This window comes from Taudactylus pleione, unplaced genomic scaffold (assembly GCF_031769625.1).
Source record: "Taudactylus pleione unplaced genomic scaffold, aTauple2 ptg000256l, whole genome shotgun sequence".
Taxonomy (NCBI): domain Eukaryota; kingdom Metazoa; phylum Chordata; class Amphibia; order Anura; family Myobatrachidae; genus Taudactylus; species Taudactylus pleione.
In genome coordinates, this window is record NW_028284658.1 from 12,502,493 (window position 1) to 12,519,806 (window position 17,314).

Sequence of the window (17,314 nt, forward strand, 5' to 3'; positions counted from 1 at the left end):
CAGGGGAGGGGAGGGGGATGGAATTGCAGAATGCAGGCAGCAGTCTCACTCTAGCTCATTTGCAAACTGAAATTACAAAGGAAATATCTCAGTAACTTAGTTTTGTTATCTTTTATGTGCAATGTATATTTTTTGTATCTACCTTGGCATTTGCATACATATTTTTTTGTTGGGGGAATTTACCTGGATTTTTGAGATTTTGACCAGGATATTTCAGGAAATATCAGTTCAACACCAGGAAAGCTGGGAAATGAAAGTGGAAAGACTGCTCGCACTGTAGGTAGCAATATTTGGGTATGGGAGGATAGCAGGGCGGTACTAATCATGTGTAACCACAGCCCAGAGAGGTTTTCCTTCTATACCACTCCCTACCCAGCTCGAGAGGTTTTCCTCCTGCTGCCCCCCTTCCATCAATCCCTCTGTGGGCACACTAGCCATGGCTTCCCCTGCCAGGGCTCAGAGGAGTGGATTGCTGGAGCTGCAATGTCCTGGAGAACGCTGGATCCGGATACTTCTCCTGCTTGGGGAAGAGACTCTGAGCTTCACCCCAGAGCCAGAGCCTGGGGCTCCCGAAGAGAGAGCAGTAAATGGGGGGGAGATTACAGGGGGTGTCCCGGACTCAATTATCAACCTGCGGAGGACAGTCAGAGTGGTCAAGCAAGAGGCAGGGGGTCTGGGGGTCAGCATCAAGGGTAAGACACAAACTAATTGTAATGTACTGCCCTAACCTTTTTATGTTAACCTTCTGTTTATAAACTACATACAGTGTTCTTACTGTAATTATTGAGATCAATTAGGCAGTAGATTGGGAGGGAATGTGCAAATAGCTGCAATAGAAACTATCGAAAAAGTATTACTATTTGCCTCAATATTTATGCAGCTCTTTATTAAAAAGTAGCAATAGTTTTCTACTGTGAATGCCTGCATTGTGGGTTATTTGATACATTGCTGCCAATTGTGAATAAAGATAAGCCATGCAGACATGCAAGTGTTAGCTGACAGCTAGAAGTTTTCAGGAAATCAAGATTTTTGTTGGACTTAACTGTTATAGCAGGATTGTTTCATGTGAAAAAGGTGGTATACACAGAAAGCGGAACATTAAGGCAACATTTCTGCACTGTGAGAAAGAGTCCAGTCACAATCACAAGGCTGCTGTTTATCAGGCATCCCATGGGGGAGGGTGGAGAAAGGGGAATGTTTCTTGATAACTCTGATGCAGTTTTTGGAGTGGAGGGGGCCATGTAAACTTTGATATACAGACACTACTAGAAGTTATCAACTGTAGTACCATTTTAACAACTCTCAAGCTCATGGTGACAAATGACAAGTGAGGACATTCACCGTCGGCTGTGACAGTCAAAATCAGAGTGTCACTAGTGTGTGCACAATGCATCTGAATAGGGTGGATCATGACAGACTGCAGTCACGCTGAAAGTTAAAGTCAGTTTAAATAGGGGACATGAGAGGTGGCATTCAGTGTATCTGCTTTCAGATCACTCTGTGCCATGAAGTGTAGCTCTCTCTCTGTCACTGGCTAGGGGACGTCCCACACTGTGATATTGGGTATCCAGGGAGGTGTGGCACTTTTCTACTAAAAAAACTGGTCTTTCAACATGTTGAACAGCACTCCCTCCCTTTGCTCATCCTCCTCCAGTTCTTGGCAGGCTGAGCCCTTATGGGTAGTTCTTTTGTGGTACCATTGATCTATGATGCCACCATTATGTTCAGTCACATGCACTGTATGCTAATTTGTAACTTATAGTAAACCCTTTTCCCTTTTAGACAGACCTGTGATTCCCTCCAAAAGAATGGCTGACATTTTTCTTGGGTAATTTTTTTATTTATGGAATCTATTATTCATTGTACTTTTAAAATATTTTCACCAATACTTTTTTTCCCCCACATTTCCCCCTCAGCTGTCATTATAAGGCTCTGTTTGGAGACATCTTCACTTGTCTTTCATTTAGAGCTGGACAAAGGCTTTGGGGAGCACAGGGCACTTAAGTATTGGGGCCCTAAAGAGCAACATTTGGGATCAGGTCTAGTCAAGCCTTCATCATGTACATGAATAGGTATCATGGCCACCCATCACGCCCCTATTTCATGTTACGCAGGGAGATACCTGAACAGCAGGACTGTCTGGCCAAAGTTCTTATGGTTGGGAGATATACATAAATACTTAGCCATACACATATAAATGCAGTCACATACATATATAAAACCACACTCATACATAGTCACACACACATAGAGTCACACCAGGGGCGTTTTAAGGGAGGAGGGGGCCTGTGTGCAGGCTCCCTTTGGGCCCCCTCCTCAGAGTCGGTATGATTAACTGCCGGCCGCATAGATGAAGAACCCGATCGTCCTTTAAGGTAAGTATCGCTAATCTATTCCCCCCCCCTAACCCTCCCTTAGGGGTGCCTAACCTCCCCCAGTGCCTAACCCAAATGCCCCCTCTAAGTGCCTAAACCTAACCCCCCCTTCCCCGCTGCCTAAACCTAAGTCTCCCGGGGGGGGTGCCTAACCCTAACCCCCCCCCTTCTGAGGGTGCCTAACCCCCCCTTCCCCTAGCCTAACCCTCCCGGGGGGCTGCCTACCCCCAAGTCCCCCCCAGGAGCCCCTAACCTAACCCTCTCCCCCGCGGCTGTCTGCGCCCGGTTTACCTTCGATCGGGCGCCCGGCGTAGGTAAAATGACAGGCGTCGAGATTTCAACACCTGTCATTTAATCCTTGCTGGGATTAGACAGTCAGGAAGCCGGCGGTCGAGATTCCAACCGTCAGCATCCCGACTGTTTCCCCCCTCCTCTCTGGCAGCGGACTGAGCACAGTAGATGCCAGAATCTACTGCACATGTGCGGGTCTCCAGGAAAATGGTGCCTGCGCCTTATTCTCGGGGACATCTTTTGTGCGCAGGAGCGAGTCACCCGGGAAAATTTTCCCTGTGATTTTTGCTTCTTTGCAGCACCAGTCAGGCAGGGGGCCAGGACACGTTTCCCCTGTGCCTCACACTTGATCCGGCTCTGCTTTCATTATATATTATTGCATGAAGTTATTATTTGACGCTGCAGTCAGTTTCAAAACAAAATGTGTCAATGCAAATTTTACAGGTGCATTTACATATTCGCCAAAGTGAGAGGTTTGTGGAAAAAAAAATGGCAGCGCTTGCAGAGCAGAGCTTTACACTGGTCAATTAGAAACTTTTGGTGGAGGGAGAGTATACTTTGCTGAGTAGCGATTAGGGGCCTGATTCAGACCCGGTCGCAAGGCTGCATTCGCACGCAGCCATCCGCATCCAAAGTATGCAAATCCCGCGATCGCTAGCAAGACATCAGCATGCCCACTATGTTTTGCCGTGTGATCGCGGTTTGAAATTAGACGCACACCAGCCTGACACAAGACGTCCACTTTCCTTTAGTAACATACGTCATCTCCAGGAAGTGTATTGAACAATCGGTAACATCGGCTGACATGAGACCCATACGCACCACTTGTGGCTGACCATACCCTACCGCAAGCACTGCGAGTGCTGCTGTGTTTAATTCAGCCATGTGACTTGTATGCTGACGATGCGTCTTAATTATGCACACCCCTGAAATGGCGTTCAGATGCACAGACACGCCTGCGTTTGCACCACCACACCCCTGTTACCAGCGACCACCCCGTCCCCACCCACAAACGGCACGTCCTGTTACTCATGCTTGCGATGCGTCTGTGTACTGGGTGCGATCGCTTCCCGTTCGCAGTGACTGGTTTGCGCACGCGCACTGCGGCTTGTGTGATTGAAAACATCGGCAGGCTGCGTGTGAACGCAGCCTTGCGACCGGGTCTGAATCAGGGCCTAAGTGCATTAGTGTAAGTGGGGCGGATTGGGGACTAAGGGCCTGATTCACAGCCGCTCGTAAGCGGCCGCTCGTTCGCTCCGAGCGAAGTTCGCACAACTGCGCATGCGTATGGGTCGTAATGCGCATGCGCCAACCAGTCAGTGCGGTCGGAAATCGAGCGCTCGCAAAATAGGGAGTGCCTGCTAATTTGAGTGACAGGATGAGGCGTTTGTGGGTGGTAACAGGGGAAGGTGCTTGAAAACGGGGAGTGGTGATCCGAACGCAGGCGTGCCAAACGGTCAAACCAGTTGTTTTAAGGGTGTGCATAATTAACAAAGCAGCGTCATCGGCCACGTCACTTGGTTGTCTCTTAGCCTGAACTGTTCGCATGATTGCGGTAGGAAAATCCTACCACAAGCACTGCGAGCAGTTCAGACGCCTTTCGATGTACTCGATTAATCTAATAAATAGCGGAGATGACATAGGATGCGAGTGGCCAGGGGGCGTCTTTACAAAATAGCGAGCGCATGTTTTGTTCGCTCGCTCAGACATAGAGGCGTCAACAGACCGCAAAGAGCGAGCGCTCAATTTAAATATCCGGCCCCTTTTTCTGAACGAGTGAGCGCAAATAGCGTCCGGCTCTGAATCAGGCCCTAAAAGTGGCCCTGGAAAAAAATTCTGGAAGTGGCCTTACATGTGCAGTACCAAATCAACTGTAGGAAGAGCCAACACCAAAGTAGGCAGAATTATTACATCACTATACCTGGAGACATTGGTTCACTGCCACTGCAGTTGGTGAGGTACCTAGTTAGTGATGGGACCTTGTGTGCAATGCCTTGGCAGCTCCATACTTTCAGTCAGAACCGAGGTATGGTTTAGCGTGAGAGCAGCGGGAAGATGGTCTTCCCTGTCCGCGCAGAGTGCATCTGTCATGGTCCAGGACAAGAAGAGACAGTCGGACTCCTCCAGAGGCCACAGGGACAGAGGAAATACCTGGTGTCTTATGGGTCAGGTTTCAGACCATGCACTTGAATAATACATTGTTACTCTGCTAGAGGGTCATTTACTTGGCAGAGCAGGACCACTGACTGGTGGCTAGCCTAGGTCTCTACCCCTGCATTCTCCCAGAGGGCCCTTCATGCCCGGTCCGAGACTGGATGCTTTAAAGGGAGACTGGAGCAGGAGGCGTCATGGCAACGGTTGCTGAGAGTTAGCGGCATAGGGGAGGAGAATTAAACCTCCAATAGCCCTATCTGTCACCAAGCTCCTCAAATACCCACAAAAGACTGCCCTTCAGCCCAGCCAGCACCAGGTACAGTGGGAGCTGTTTAGAAGGTACTAATGCTGAGGACAGTAACGTAACCATGAGTACTGACAGTGTCAGGCACGTCTAACACCATTTTGACTAAAGAAGGGGCAAATAATATGGAAAAGCTGCCTAACCCTAACTGCAGCTTAATCCTAACCTCACCCTAACTGTAGACTAACCGGAGTGCAGCCTAACCGCAGCCTAATTTTCACTCTACCCTAACTGCAATCTAACCCTGAATGTGGGATCAGTATGAATGACCGATGCCGGAAGACCTGCAGCAGTGAAGATCCCGACAAGGTAAGTAACTAAGTGTCCCTAACCAGAGCTGTAACCAGACTTTTTGGTGCCCTGTGCTAGAGAGAGCATTGGCGCCCCCTCCCCCCATTTTTTAAATATGGACATTAGATAATGCACCTGAAAAAGGGCCATGGCCTCATGGGCAAGGGCCAGGGAAGAGATAGGGGAGGCCAGGAGATGCTGGGGATAAAAGAAGAGGAAGCCACAAGTAAGACTGATAATAAACAGGAAAATTGACATGCCCAAACAGCGCCCCCTGCCCTGCGGTGCCCTGTGCCATGGCACTGGTAGCACTACCCTAGTTATGGCCCTGTCCCTAACCATCCCCCCCCCTAACCCACCTTTAGGGGTGCCTAACCTTAACCTCCCCCCTTAATGCCTAACCCGCCCCATAAGTGCCTAAACCTAACACCCCCTCTCCGCAGCATAAACCTAACCCTCCCGGGGGGTGCCTAACCCTAACCTCCCCCCTGGGGTGCCTAACCCTAACCCCTGCTTCCCCTAGCCTAGGGGGGTGCCTAACCCTAAGTCCTCCCTGGGAGCCCCTTACCTAACCCTCCCCACCCTTACCTTCGCTCAGTATGCCGGAGGTCGGGATTTTGACGCCTATCATTAGTCCCCAGTCGGGAAGCCGGCGGTCGGCATTTTGACCGTCGGCTTCCAGACTGCATCCGGTAAACACAGCCTAATCCCAACATTACCCTAACTGCAGCCTAACCCTACCCTAACTACAACCTAACCATAACCGCAGTCTAATCTTAACCTCACCCTAACTGCAGCCTAACCGCAGCCTAATCCTAACTCTACCCTAACTGCAGCCTAACCACAGTCTACTCCTAACTCTACCCTAACTGCAGCCTAATCCTGACTACCTAACCGCAGTCTAACCTTAACCACAGCCTAATCCTACTAATATAACCCTAACTGCAGCCTAACCCCAGCCTAATCCAAACTCTAAATTTATGTATCGATATTATGGCTGTTGACATGTACAACAATGGCATAGGGGGGAGTTTGGAGCTGTGAGGGGAGAGAGAGCAGGAGAGGGAAACCTGTGTGTGGAAGGGGATCTGGAGGTTCTGCAGATGGGGGGGGTGTTTGGAGCTGTGAGGAGAGAGACAGCAGGAGCAGGTAAACCTGTGCGGGGAAAGGGGTCGGGAGGTGCCGCCCGCAGATGGGGGGAGGGAGTTCGGAGCTGTGAGGGGAGAGAGCAGAAGAGGTGGAATCTGTGTGGGGGTGCTGCGGATAGGGGAGATTTGGAGCTGTGAGGGGAGAGAGTAGGAGCAGGGAATCTATGGGGAGGGGGGTTGGAGGGTGCCGCTGATGAGGGAGGGAGTTTGGAGCTGTGAGGAGAGAGAGCAGGGAACATGTGTGGGGGAGGAGAAGGGGGGAGGCGGGAGGTGTCACTGATGGGGGGATGGAGTTTGGAGTTGTGAAGGGAGAGAGCAGGAGCAGGGAACCTGTGTGGGGGAGGGAGGGGGAGGGAAGTGTTGCGGATTGGGGTAGGGAGTTTGGAGTTGTGAAGGGAGAGAGAGCTGCTGCGTGTTGGCGCTTTCAAGGTGGGTGTTGGTCACTGACCTGACAGCCTATGCTCACAGTTTCAGAAGCACAGAGCTCCTCCAATCCGCGGGCCTGTGACAATAGCCGGTGGGCTGGCAATGCTTTTCAGAAAAAAATAGTGAGTGACGAACTACTGGGGGTGGGGTGACCAGTGGCATTCGGCCCCACAGTCCGGTCAGCCTCCCGGGAAACTTCCCGGTGACTTTAATGGCCAATCCGCCCCTGAGTGTAAGCAATAAACATACTTAGTAATATTTAAAAGTTTGGATTCAAGACTGGGGACTGCTTCATAGTGGACGTGGCCATGACCCAGTTGTTATGGCCACACCTACTCCAGTCTGAAAGAAAAATAACATCTGCTATTTTATTGCCTGTTTCAGGAGAAAACTTCACAGGGAATTGGTATGTAATGCCGGCGGCATACCATAATCTCCCCACTCCCAACAACGCCACGGAACCTTTGGGTTCAGCCTATGCTGCTTTTGTGGATATTATGTGACACCTCCCGCCAGTGTGTGGATCAAGGAAAATACTACCAACCTATCACAAATCCGGATAAATATTTGAATTGCAGGATAGTCAATTCAATATAACTGTCATGCCAAAATCTATACGGTCCGGAGGTATGCACAAAAACTATACATGTTATATAGTTGTACACTGCTAGTGTTAATCTCAATCAAGGAATAACAGATACATGAATTGTTTGTAATTAGCATCAGTACAGTCATTAATATAATTGTTTTTTCCAAAAACATTATTGCACTGTGGCAGGAGAAATAAACTTGTTATAATTAACAAATCAGCATAACACCCATATATTATATACACAAAGGAGCAACTGCCAGATTGTCTTTGATTTCATATCTAATATTTTAAATGACAATGTTGCTTTCAGTCTTGTGGCTACTCTGTTCAGATTGTCAGAGAAATGCTGTGCCCAAAATAGCACAAGCTTGCATGTCGAATTTAGATGAAGCCTGTCGCTGTCCTTCTAAATAGTTCACTTCTATGACATGCTTTAAGAGGGAATAGTCCCTCCTAGGACTAGTGTATTCCACAGCCTGAGACATGTTTAATATATTATCCTATCAAACCATTAGAAAACTGGCTTAGCCCAGGGGAGACACCAATGAGGTTGCTTTTAAAATACCCAAGACTGGTCTCATGTGTCTCGAAGCAGGAATAAAATACACACTGACCCATATTTACTCTAGCAGAAAATCAGCCTTGTTAGTGTTCCTCTATATAATGTGAGGCTTTGGGCCTGATTCTCAGTCGCTCACAGCACCAAGCATTTCGCGAATTTTAGCAAACTGCACATGTGCTGTAACAAACATATCCATGTTTTGCATATCTCCAGCTGTATCTCAGCATTTCAGGGTGTCACCTAGGCATGCGCATGGAAGAAAACCGTCTTGTGAGAGTGTTGTGAGCATGTAGCCAGAATTGCGGCCCATTATGTGTCTTGTGTACAGAATGCAGAGGGGGCAAATATTTTAGACGGATCTTTTGCACGCAATATAGGGTAGGTGTAAGTCCCAATACTAGTCATGACGACTGTACCAGCGAATGGAAAACAGTGGGCAGCACCATGCGTTGCGCCTGAAGTAGTTCATACAGTCACATTAGCATTCTGTTAGTAAAATATCTACATTCTGAATGTGGCCGGATACGTGACTGCCTTGGCTCAGAATCAGGACCTTTATGTGCAACTTTAGAACAGATGAAAATGTATTTGCTCCTTGGATTATAGGACAGACTTGAAAATTATGGCTCTGATGGATGCATAAAGTTGGTCTGTAATGCTCAAGTCAGAAAACAGCTTGGTTTTTCATGTATACAGTATTGCGATCCATCAGTACATTCAGTACATTTTTCTAACATACAGCAATATATAGGTCAAATTTTCCTTTGAAAAAAAATAATAATTGGAATAACTATGACATACACCTGACACTGTTAAACTGACATGATCGCACATAAAGCCAATTTATTTATTTCATTGTTGTAAAGGAATGTGTATAATTAGGATAGTGGCCACCAAAATTTACCATGTTCACATTAAGATTGTCAACACTAATGTTGAATGGTTTAGAATGTTGACATTCAGAATGTCAACATGCAACATGTCAACATACAGCATATTAACATTGACAAAATGTTGATTTTATGCATGTCTACTTTATGATTGTATGAGTATTAATGTTAAGCTACGGTTAGGGTTAGGCTGTGGTTATGGTAAAATAGTATCGTCGACATGTATCATGTCAACACATTAAACATGTTGACATTATGTCGTTGTCGACATTGTGAGTGCCAACGTGTCACATGTCGACATTGGGACCCAGTCAACTTTGTACACCACACCAAAATGTGCCATTTACTGTGATTTCTACGGCAATTGTAATGAAACCTGAAGCTAGCCATGAAGGGCTTTGGGTTTTGTTTTGCCTTCTTTTGAGTTACCATATCATTTACAAAACTTGCAACTTCATGGATTTGTGTCTATTTTTCAACCTCAGTAGTATAACTATAAAAAATGTCTGAGATTGTAACTCCATTTCTTTAAAGACTTACGAATGTAATTGGCTAATTCCACCCAAAACTTAAAATGTTTTTGGTGAAACAAGTTTAAATACAATTTACCAGAAAATCTTACTTAAGGGCCTATTTACAAAAGGATGAATATCATTTTCTCCAGTGAAAAATTGATGTTTTAAATGGCGATAGCATCATTTAACATGCCCACTGGCTGGCAGTGCCAGCTACCTCAGACACAGGGTGCCCATAAGTCAAGGAGAGGCCCGCACAAGACACTTTGCACCCAGAACAGACTCTACCACTGTTACTGAGTGTTCTTTCCAGGAAAGATGATGCTTGCACAGAAAATAGCAAGGTCTCTGGCACAATTCCAGAGTCGGTGCTGTCTCCTGTACCGGCATCTCAGGATTCCTATAACAGAAGAAACTTAATGAAAAATGCTTTATGTATAGAATAAAACATTTCCTCAATGGTTTATATGTTTATTTAAAATATATATATAATTTCATCTTAAATCTGGGATTTCAGTTACACTGTGCATGCATAATTTGCCCAGGTCACGTATGCGCACAGTAACAAAATGTAGCCTAACGAAGCAATAAGTGAATCCCTTACCTCTCTGGGCCAGTATCACTGAGGCAGCTGAGAACCACTACAATAAATTGTGATGATAATGCTTTATTTATCAAAATATCAGCTCTGTTACCACATATTGAGAAATTGGCCCTATCATATCGGGGAACTTTCCTAAAGACGTGTTTTTAGGATATAGTTGAAACTTAGGAGTTTATTGATTAGTCTGATAGGCTAGGTATTATATTCAGTAGCATGATGGAAGTCTTGGAGGAGGGAGTGGGAGTTGGTAAAAAAGGAGGATTGCAGGAATAGGACATTAGCAGACAGAAGAGCAGGTACAGTAAGACGGTAAATGGATATAGAAGGCTACAATTTAATATATATGCTAATTGGAGAGAGGTGGATGCAGGCAATTTGCAGGACTTAATTCATATCAATGAATAAAATCCAGTCAACTTTTTAAATCTATTTGCCAGGACTGGCCAAAAAGAAAGATTTTTCTATTGCAACTTATCACAGCTATAGGAAATCTTATTTGCCTAATTTACTATTAAAATATCACTGGCCAGTCGGGTCTGCACATGCGTGACCTGGTTTTGACAATTCATACATGAACTGTGCACTGGGAGCCCGGACTTGTACTTCCAAGTGTGCCTTCATTCTAACTGGTCGCAGTATTTGTGACTACACCAGGCAAGTGGTTAACTGTGTTGAGTCTTACCTGCAGCTTTTAAAAGCAAAGTATTCTTGTTTTAAATGTCCTGCTTAAATATGCTGAGAAGCAGCTGTAAATATACCCCCTAGATCAGGGCTTGACAAATTTTTCTAAAATCTAGGAGCCAGGATGAAATTGTAGGAGCCAGACCACTGCCTCACCAACAAAAATTACAGGAGTGAGTAAGGAGCACAGCTGTGTGTGTTATGCATCCTTTATACGCACTATACTAGTCCACAAAATGGTCACAGTTGAATGGATACAGTAAAATGGAGACTCCCTCACTGCTCTGCACAGCTCCCCTGCTCCACCCTCCAGTAATAACGGACCACATTTCACATAACAATGGTGCTCAGAAAGTACAACAAAACCCCCAACCCCTCATGGTCAAACCACTATCCCTCTGAAGCCACTCCGCAATCCCTGGACACGCATAGACCCTACTAATGGAGAGCTCTATGCAGCCGGATATAGGCGACAGTAGACAGTCAGGACATACAGGAGAATCAGCTTAGACTGGGACAGAACAGGGATCAGAGCAGGCCAGGATGGAGAGGAGTCGTCAGCGCAAGTGAGGACAGACACAGGCACAGCAGTCACTGCAGGCGACCCACAGCACATGCACTCCTGTGCATGACATGAACACCGCAATACTATAGGCACGAATCTCTGCCAGAGCTGATGATGATTTGCTTCCTCCCTCACTGCAAAATCTGGTAGCCAGGCAGCAAAATCTGGTAGCCATGGCGACCTGGCCCCTGTGATTTGTCGAGCCCTGCACTAGAGAATCACCTGACACAAGGGAGCTACAATAAAATTTGGTCAAAAATCCTTTTTTTTCACACAAAACAATAATAATAGTAATACAAGGTATGGTGCTCTATAATAAGTAATTAAAGAAAGTAAAGAACTGAAAACTGGAGTGCATGAGGTGGGGGGGTGTCACATTATGTAAACAAAAAATCATTGGTTACTCTGCACACGCCAAATACATCGTTAATGTTATTCTAGACATTTCAGGCTGTAAACTGAAAAATGTTGATTTCAATGTCCTCTTCCCAAAATCTGCTCGAGAAACACAGATTACAATCATTACATCAGGGGTTCCCAACCACGGTCCTCAAGGCACACTAACAGTCCAGGTTTTAAGGATAGCCATACTTGAGCACAGGTGACTTCATTAGTACCTCAGTTATTATAATTTAACCATCTGTGCTTAAGCATGGATATCACTAAAACCAGGACTGTTGGTGTGCCTTGAGGACCAAGGTTGGGAATCACTGCATTACATACTCACAGATATCTTTATGCTCATCTGATATCACGTTTCAGATCATCTGAACATGGGGAAATCGGTGAGTGGAGAATCTGAATGAAGTAGGGATGGCTATCAATGATTACCAACCATCGATAATTATCCACCAATGGTTTTGCAATCGATGGCAGAGCTCCAATGGTTTTGTTTCCCCTCCCTGGCACTGGGACACAGACCATAGATCTGACCCTGGCGTGACCCATGATGCCCCACCCAAAAATCTGATTAGTCTGCTGACTAATAGAGCCGGGCTGACCATTGATGGGCGAAACCATTAATGTTTACACACATTAGAGACTAGCCACCGATTGTATCATCGAGGGTGACCATTGATGGATAACCCACCGATAGCCATCCCTAGAATGAAGCCAGCATAGCTAAGGGAGTAGGATATGGAAAGGAGGGGTATATTAATAAAAATATAAGGTTTCCTCAGTATTGCAATCTCTGCTTCATATGAGTGGGAGCTATATTCTAAAGATGATGTCTGTCAAAGTAATGGTGCTGTTCCTTATATACTTAGAGCAAAGGTAATTACATTAAAATGGAAATGCATTGCTTTATAAATGTATGCTAGGTAAACTAGCAGAGGAAGCAAAAACAAATGTTTGAACATTTTCTGCTTCAGCCTACATTATTGCTAACAACTGCATGTACTCATTGATTAAATCAGTGACTTGGGATGCGGGATGATGGGCATTCACAGAAATGACAGTATGTAGCAAGTAAAATCTTGTTAATTCTCTGGTTAACCACAGCTGTTATCACATTGAATGGAATTCACTACCTTAGCTTATACTTCTCTTCAACAATATATTAAAAATTTATTTTTGGGGGGTTAGTTTCACTTTAAGAGGTCATACCATTACAGAACTAAAGTGTGCTGGTAATGCAAACATTTCTAAGAGGTCATCTGCTCCTAGATGGCAATGATATGATATGCTTAGGGACTCAAGCACTCCCGAGGCTCGCATGTCACACTGAACGTGACTGAGAACTGCAATGTGTCAGAGGCCTGCCCATGTAAGCACCAACGTGTACTGTTAGCTGTGATATGTTTAACAAGTGTCTGCTAAAATCAAGGCTATTTTAATTCTGGGCATACAATCTTACTTTGGGCATTTTAAATATTCATTAAGAATAAAATGCTTTCACATCTAATTTACTATGCACTATTCAGAAAAAATGTTTAGGATCTTATAAGGATCTCCACATACAGGGCTATATTTTAAGCTACCACTGCCTTAGGCCTACAATTATCTTGTTATCGCTAACTATATTATCGGTAACGTAAATAGTGTGGAGTTGAGAAAAAGCGTGAGAACATTTTGCACAAATCGGATTATGTTGTGACGCTGCAATATCACATAGGTGATCATTTCTGATGATAGAGGGGCCTATCTATTCTAGACAAATATGTGCAAATTAGTATAACATTACTGGTGCTTTTTTGCCATCTGTATATAACCTTATTTATTTGAAACATCATGCATGAAAGCGCTGTCCCGGCGAGGAGATAACTACTATTATAGTGACGTATTTTGCTTTTGTCTGTATCCTGTCACAGCCCATGTCACGGACGCCCTGAATGGGAGGGAGATGAAGGTTGGTGTAAAGCTGGGTACACGCCATGCGACAGCGTAACCCAGCAATGTGGCAACTGATGTAACAATACGTGGCGTTCACCGTACACACTGCACGTTCCGGAGTACAACGGTGCAAGGTATCGTTACATGCCTGCACAGCAGATGGGACGACGCAATAAATGCAGACTTGCCTACCCTCCTGATTTGGTCGGGAGCCTCCCGACCCCCGGAAAGCCAGGCAAGCCCCCCCCCCCCCACGCGCTACTTATATCTGAATCGCGGCCCCGCCCCCTGCTTCACAATGCCAATATTTTTGGCATTGTGAAGAGGGAGCGAAGCCACAATGACGCAATCGTGTGGCCCCGCCCCCAATGCCTCATCATTACCCAGCCACGCCCCCCCGCTGTGCGCAGACATTCAGCTCCCTCCCGGAAGGAGGAAGCTGAATATCGGCAAGTATGAATAAATGATGTCCGGGAACAACGGATCGAGTATACACAGTATATGATGTGTACGATATATTGTTACGATCCACTTCGGGATGATATAACATACAATACATCGTATAGCGTGTACCCAGCTTGAGAGAAAGAGATCGTAGACAGGACAAGAGAGAGAGAAAGATGAGAGTATGAATAATGGAGAATGACTGAGGGAAGAGGATTCAATAACTATCATAATAATAGTAACCATTATGTTTTAACAGTTATTCTGCTTAATTTACTTATATGTGTGGGTGTGTTGAAACAACAACTCACCTCAACAAGCTGCTGGGATGAGTGTGGGGAGGAGACGAGGGAGGAAGTAAGCAGCAAGAGAACTGTTTTTCTCCACTTCTGCAGGCAAAATATACACACAACACCATCAAGAGATGCTATTATGTTTTCAACAAAAGATGCTTTTCTCATCTTTATCAATAATGTTTCTGCACAGCTCCCATTGCTACCTTTATTGGGCTGCAGGATTGTGCACGGAGTAATGAAAAGGCAGAGAAATCAATGACTTTTCCACGCTTTTTAGTGTACTAAATATGTAGAACTAATAATCGCAGCTTTCTCCAGCTAAGGCTGTTTTGACGTTTACTAAACTAGGCCCCATAATCTACAAGCTACACTTTTCTGCAATGGTTTCCTTTCTGCACTATGGGCTGGATTCAGAGTTGCATGCAAGGTGTCCACTAGTGTGTGTTCAGGACTAAGGGCTTAATTCACAGGCGGCCGTACGGTCTACGACCGCACGGCCGCCTTGATGTTTGTCCAGTGCGCATGCGCATGAGGGAGCCGGCTCCTTCGTGCGCATGCGTGAGACCCGCTACAACCGACAGCGCCGGTCGTAGCGGGTCTCTTTCCAAAGGGGGCGAGCTGTCGATGTTGATTGACAGCTCGCCCCGCTTGGAAGGCGGGCCGGGGGGGAGGCAGCCCAAACGGAGGCTTTCCCATGGGAACGCCTGCCATTTTGGGGAGGCCCCACTGACATCACTAGTGATGTCGGTGGAGAGCTTCCGGCTCTGACAGAGCCAGAAGCTCTCCGGGGCTTACGACAAGTGAGACCCTACCCTAGAGTCTCGTCGTAAGCCCCGATGGTCGCGATGGTCTATGACCATCGCGACCATCACCCTAGCAGTCGTTAGAGCTGTGGGTGTAAACCCACAGCCTAACGACCGAAACAGAGGCGGCCGGTCAGGATGCAAGCAGCCGCCCAGTTTCTGAGCGACCGCTTGCATCCTCCGACTGCCTCTGAATGAGGGCCCAAATGTGGGTCTTTGGGCCTGATTCAGACCCACTCACAAGCGGCTGTCCGCTCGCCAGTGGGTCGATGGTGTGCACTGAGCATGCGCACGACGGAGGGAGCTCCGTCGTGCGCATGCGCCAGACGCGACGAGCGAAGGAAAGTCCTTCGCTCGTTGTGTCTGATCAAAGGGGGCGTGCTGTCGATGTTGATTGACAGCATGCCCCCTTTGGTAGGCGTGCCGGGGGCGTGCCTCCCTGACGGGGGCGTTCCCACGGGAACGCCTCCCATCAGAAGCCGGCCCACTGACATCACTAGTGATGTCAGTGGGAGTGATTTGGGCTCTAATAGAGCCAAAATCACTCCGGAGCTTGCGGTTGAAAACCTCAACCGCAGGCTCCGGCTCGCAGTTTTGATGGTCGCGATGGTCACGACCATCGCGGCCAGCAAACTGCACGCTCGTATAGCCTGTGAGTGGTGACCCACAGCTATACGAGCGTCCAGGAGGACGCTCCATTTTCATGGAGGGCGGCCCTCATTCAGAGCGTGCGCTCTGCTCAGAGCGTACGGCTCTGAATGAGGGCCTTTGTCTGCACTGTACGGTGTGGAAGTAGCCATCCTCATTATCAGCCCTATACCTGGAGCAAGAGATCTGTCGAAATCAGATGGGTCTCTGCATACTCAACTCGGCATAGTCTTCAGATCCACCTAAATGCTCACGACACACCCTCAGAACACTCATCCTATGTGCCAGCGCCCAGTTACACCCATTCAGCTGCAAGTGGAGATGTGACTGGGATGTATATGACTCTGAATAGCCCACAGTTACTCATGGTTGCCTATGCTCAGCTTGGAAGCATGCTCAGTGTAAAAATTGCAAGATCCATCTGCAGAACAGACTTTCATGTAACTCCACGGGCGCCGAGATGGGGGGGAGTGGGTACTAATTATCCATGCCCGGGCCCTTAGCAGAAGCAGTCTACTCTGCCTGGGGGAGGGGGGAGGGAGCGATCACACTGATCACGCATCCCCTGGATTTGTGGTGGGCTGGGGGGCTCAAAGCGCCTTCTTCCCCAGCACGCAGCACCACTTTGCGGCGCTGCAGAAAGGTTTCTTTCTTTTTTTCTTGTAAGGGGCAGTGGCCATGCCTTCCCCAGTTAGGCCACGCCCCTGGGCCCAGGCCAGCTCTCTACGACCCTATGCAACTCTGATTCAGGCTCTATATATATATGTAGCATTTACAGAGGTGGGATGATGTTGAATTCTTTAAGGTATTTAATGGTTTATGTACATATCTGATTGTTTTGGGTCTGCTCAGGATCCGTTCTGCGTGATCGCTCGCAGTTTCCCCTTAGCCACAGCATAATTGACATGCTGCAGCGTTGGGAGAGGAGTGGGGGCAGGGACCAGGACCGGTGTACAAAATGATGGTCGCGATGGTGATCCGAGGCAGTGTGGATGCTTTATTCTAATCACAGATGCATGCAGGTGTTGTCTATTTCCTATAGACACCTCCTACTGTATTTGCATTTAAGTTGGACCGTCCACATCGGGCTCAGGGCCTGATTCAGACCCACTCGCGAGCGCTCGCAAGCGGGTCGGTGTTGGGCCAATGCGCACGACGGACCCGGCTCTGTCGTGCGCATGCGCGAGACCCGGATAGCGACGGGCAAGCCGTCGCTATGGGTCTCGCTACAAAGGGGGGCGTGCTGTCGATGGTGAGTGACAGCACGCCCCCTTTGGTGGGCGTGCCGGGGGCTTGGCTGGCCAGACGGAGGCATTCCCATGGGTGATGGGAGGCATTCACAAGTGATGTCAGTGGGAGTGCTTTTGGCTCTGATAGATCCAAAAGCACTC

The 17,314-nt window shown here is 47.1% G+C and overlaps 1 protein-coding gene across 1 annotated transcript in view; it reads left to right on the plus strand.

Moving 5' to 3' along the window:
* Nucleotides 1-367: 367 nt before the first annotated feature.
* The window catches only part of SNTA1 (syntrophin alpha 1), a 97,289-nt gene continuing 80,342 nt past the window's right edge, over nucleotides 368-17,314 (plus strand). Inside the window, exon 1 of the mRNA XM_088480658.1 lies at nucleotides 368-692. Coding sequence (XP_088336784.1) covers nucleotides 437-692 — 256 coding nt within the window. The 5' untranslated portion in view covers nucleotides 368-436. The remainder of the gene's footprint in view (nucleotides 693-17,314) is intronic.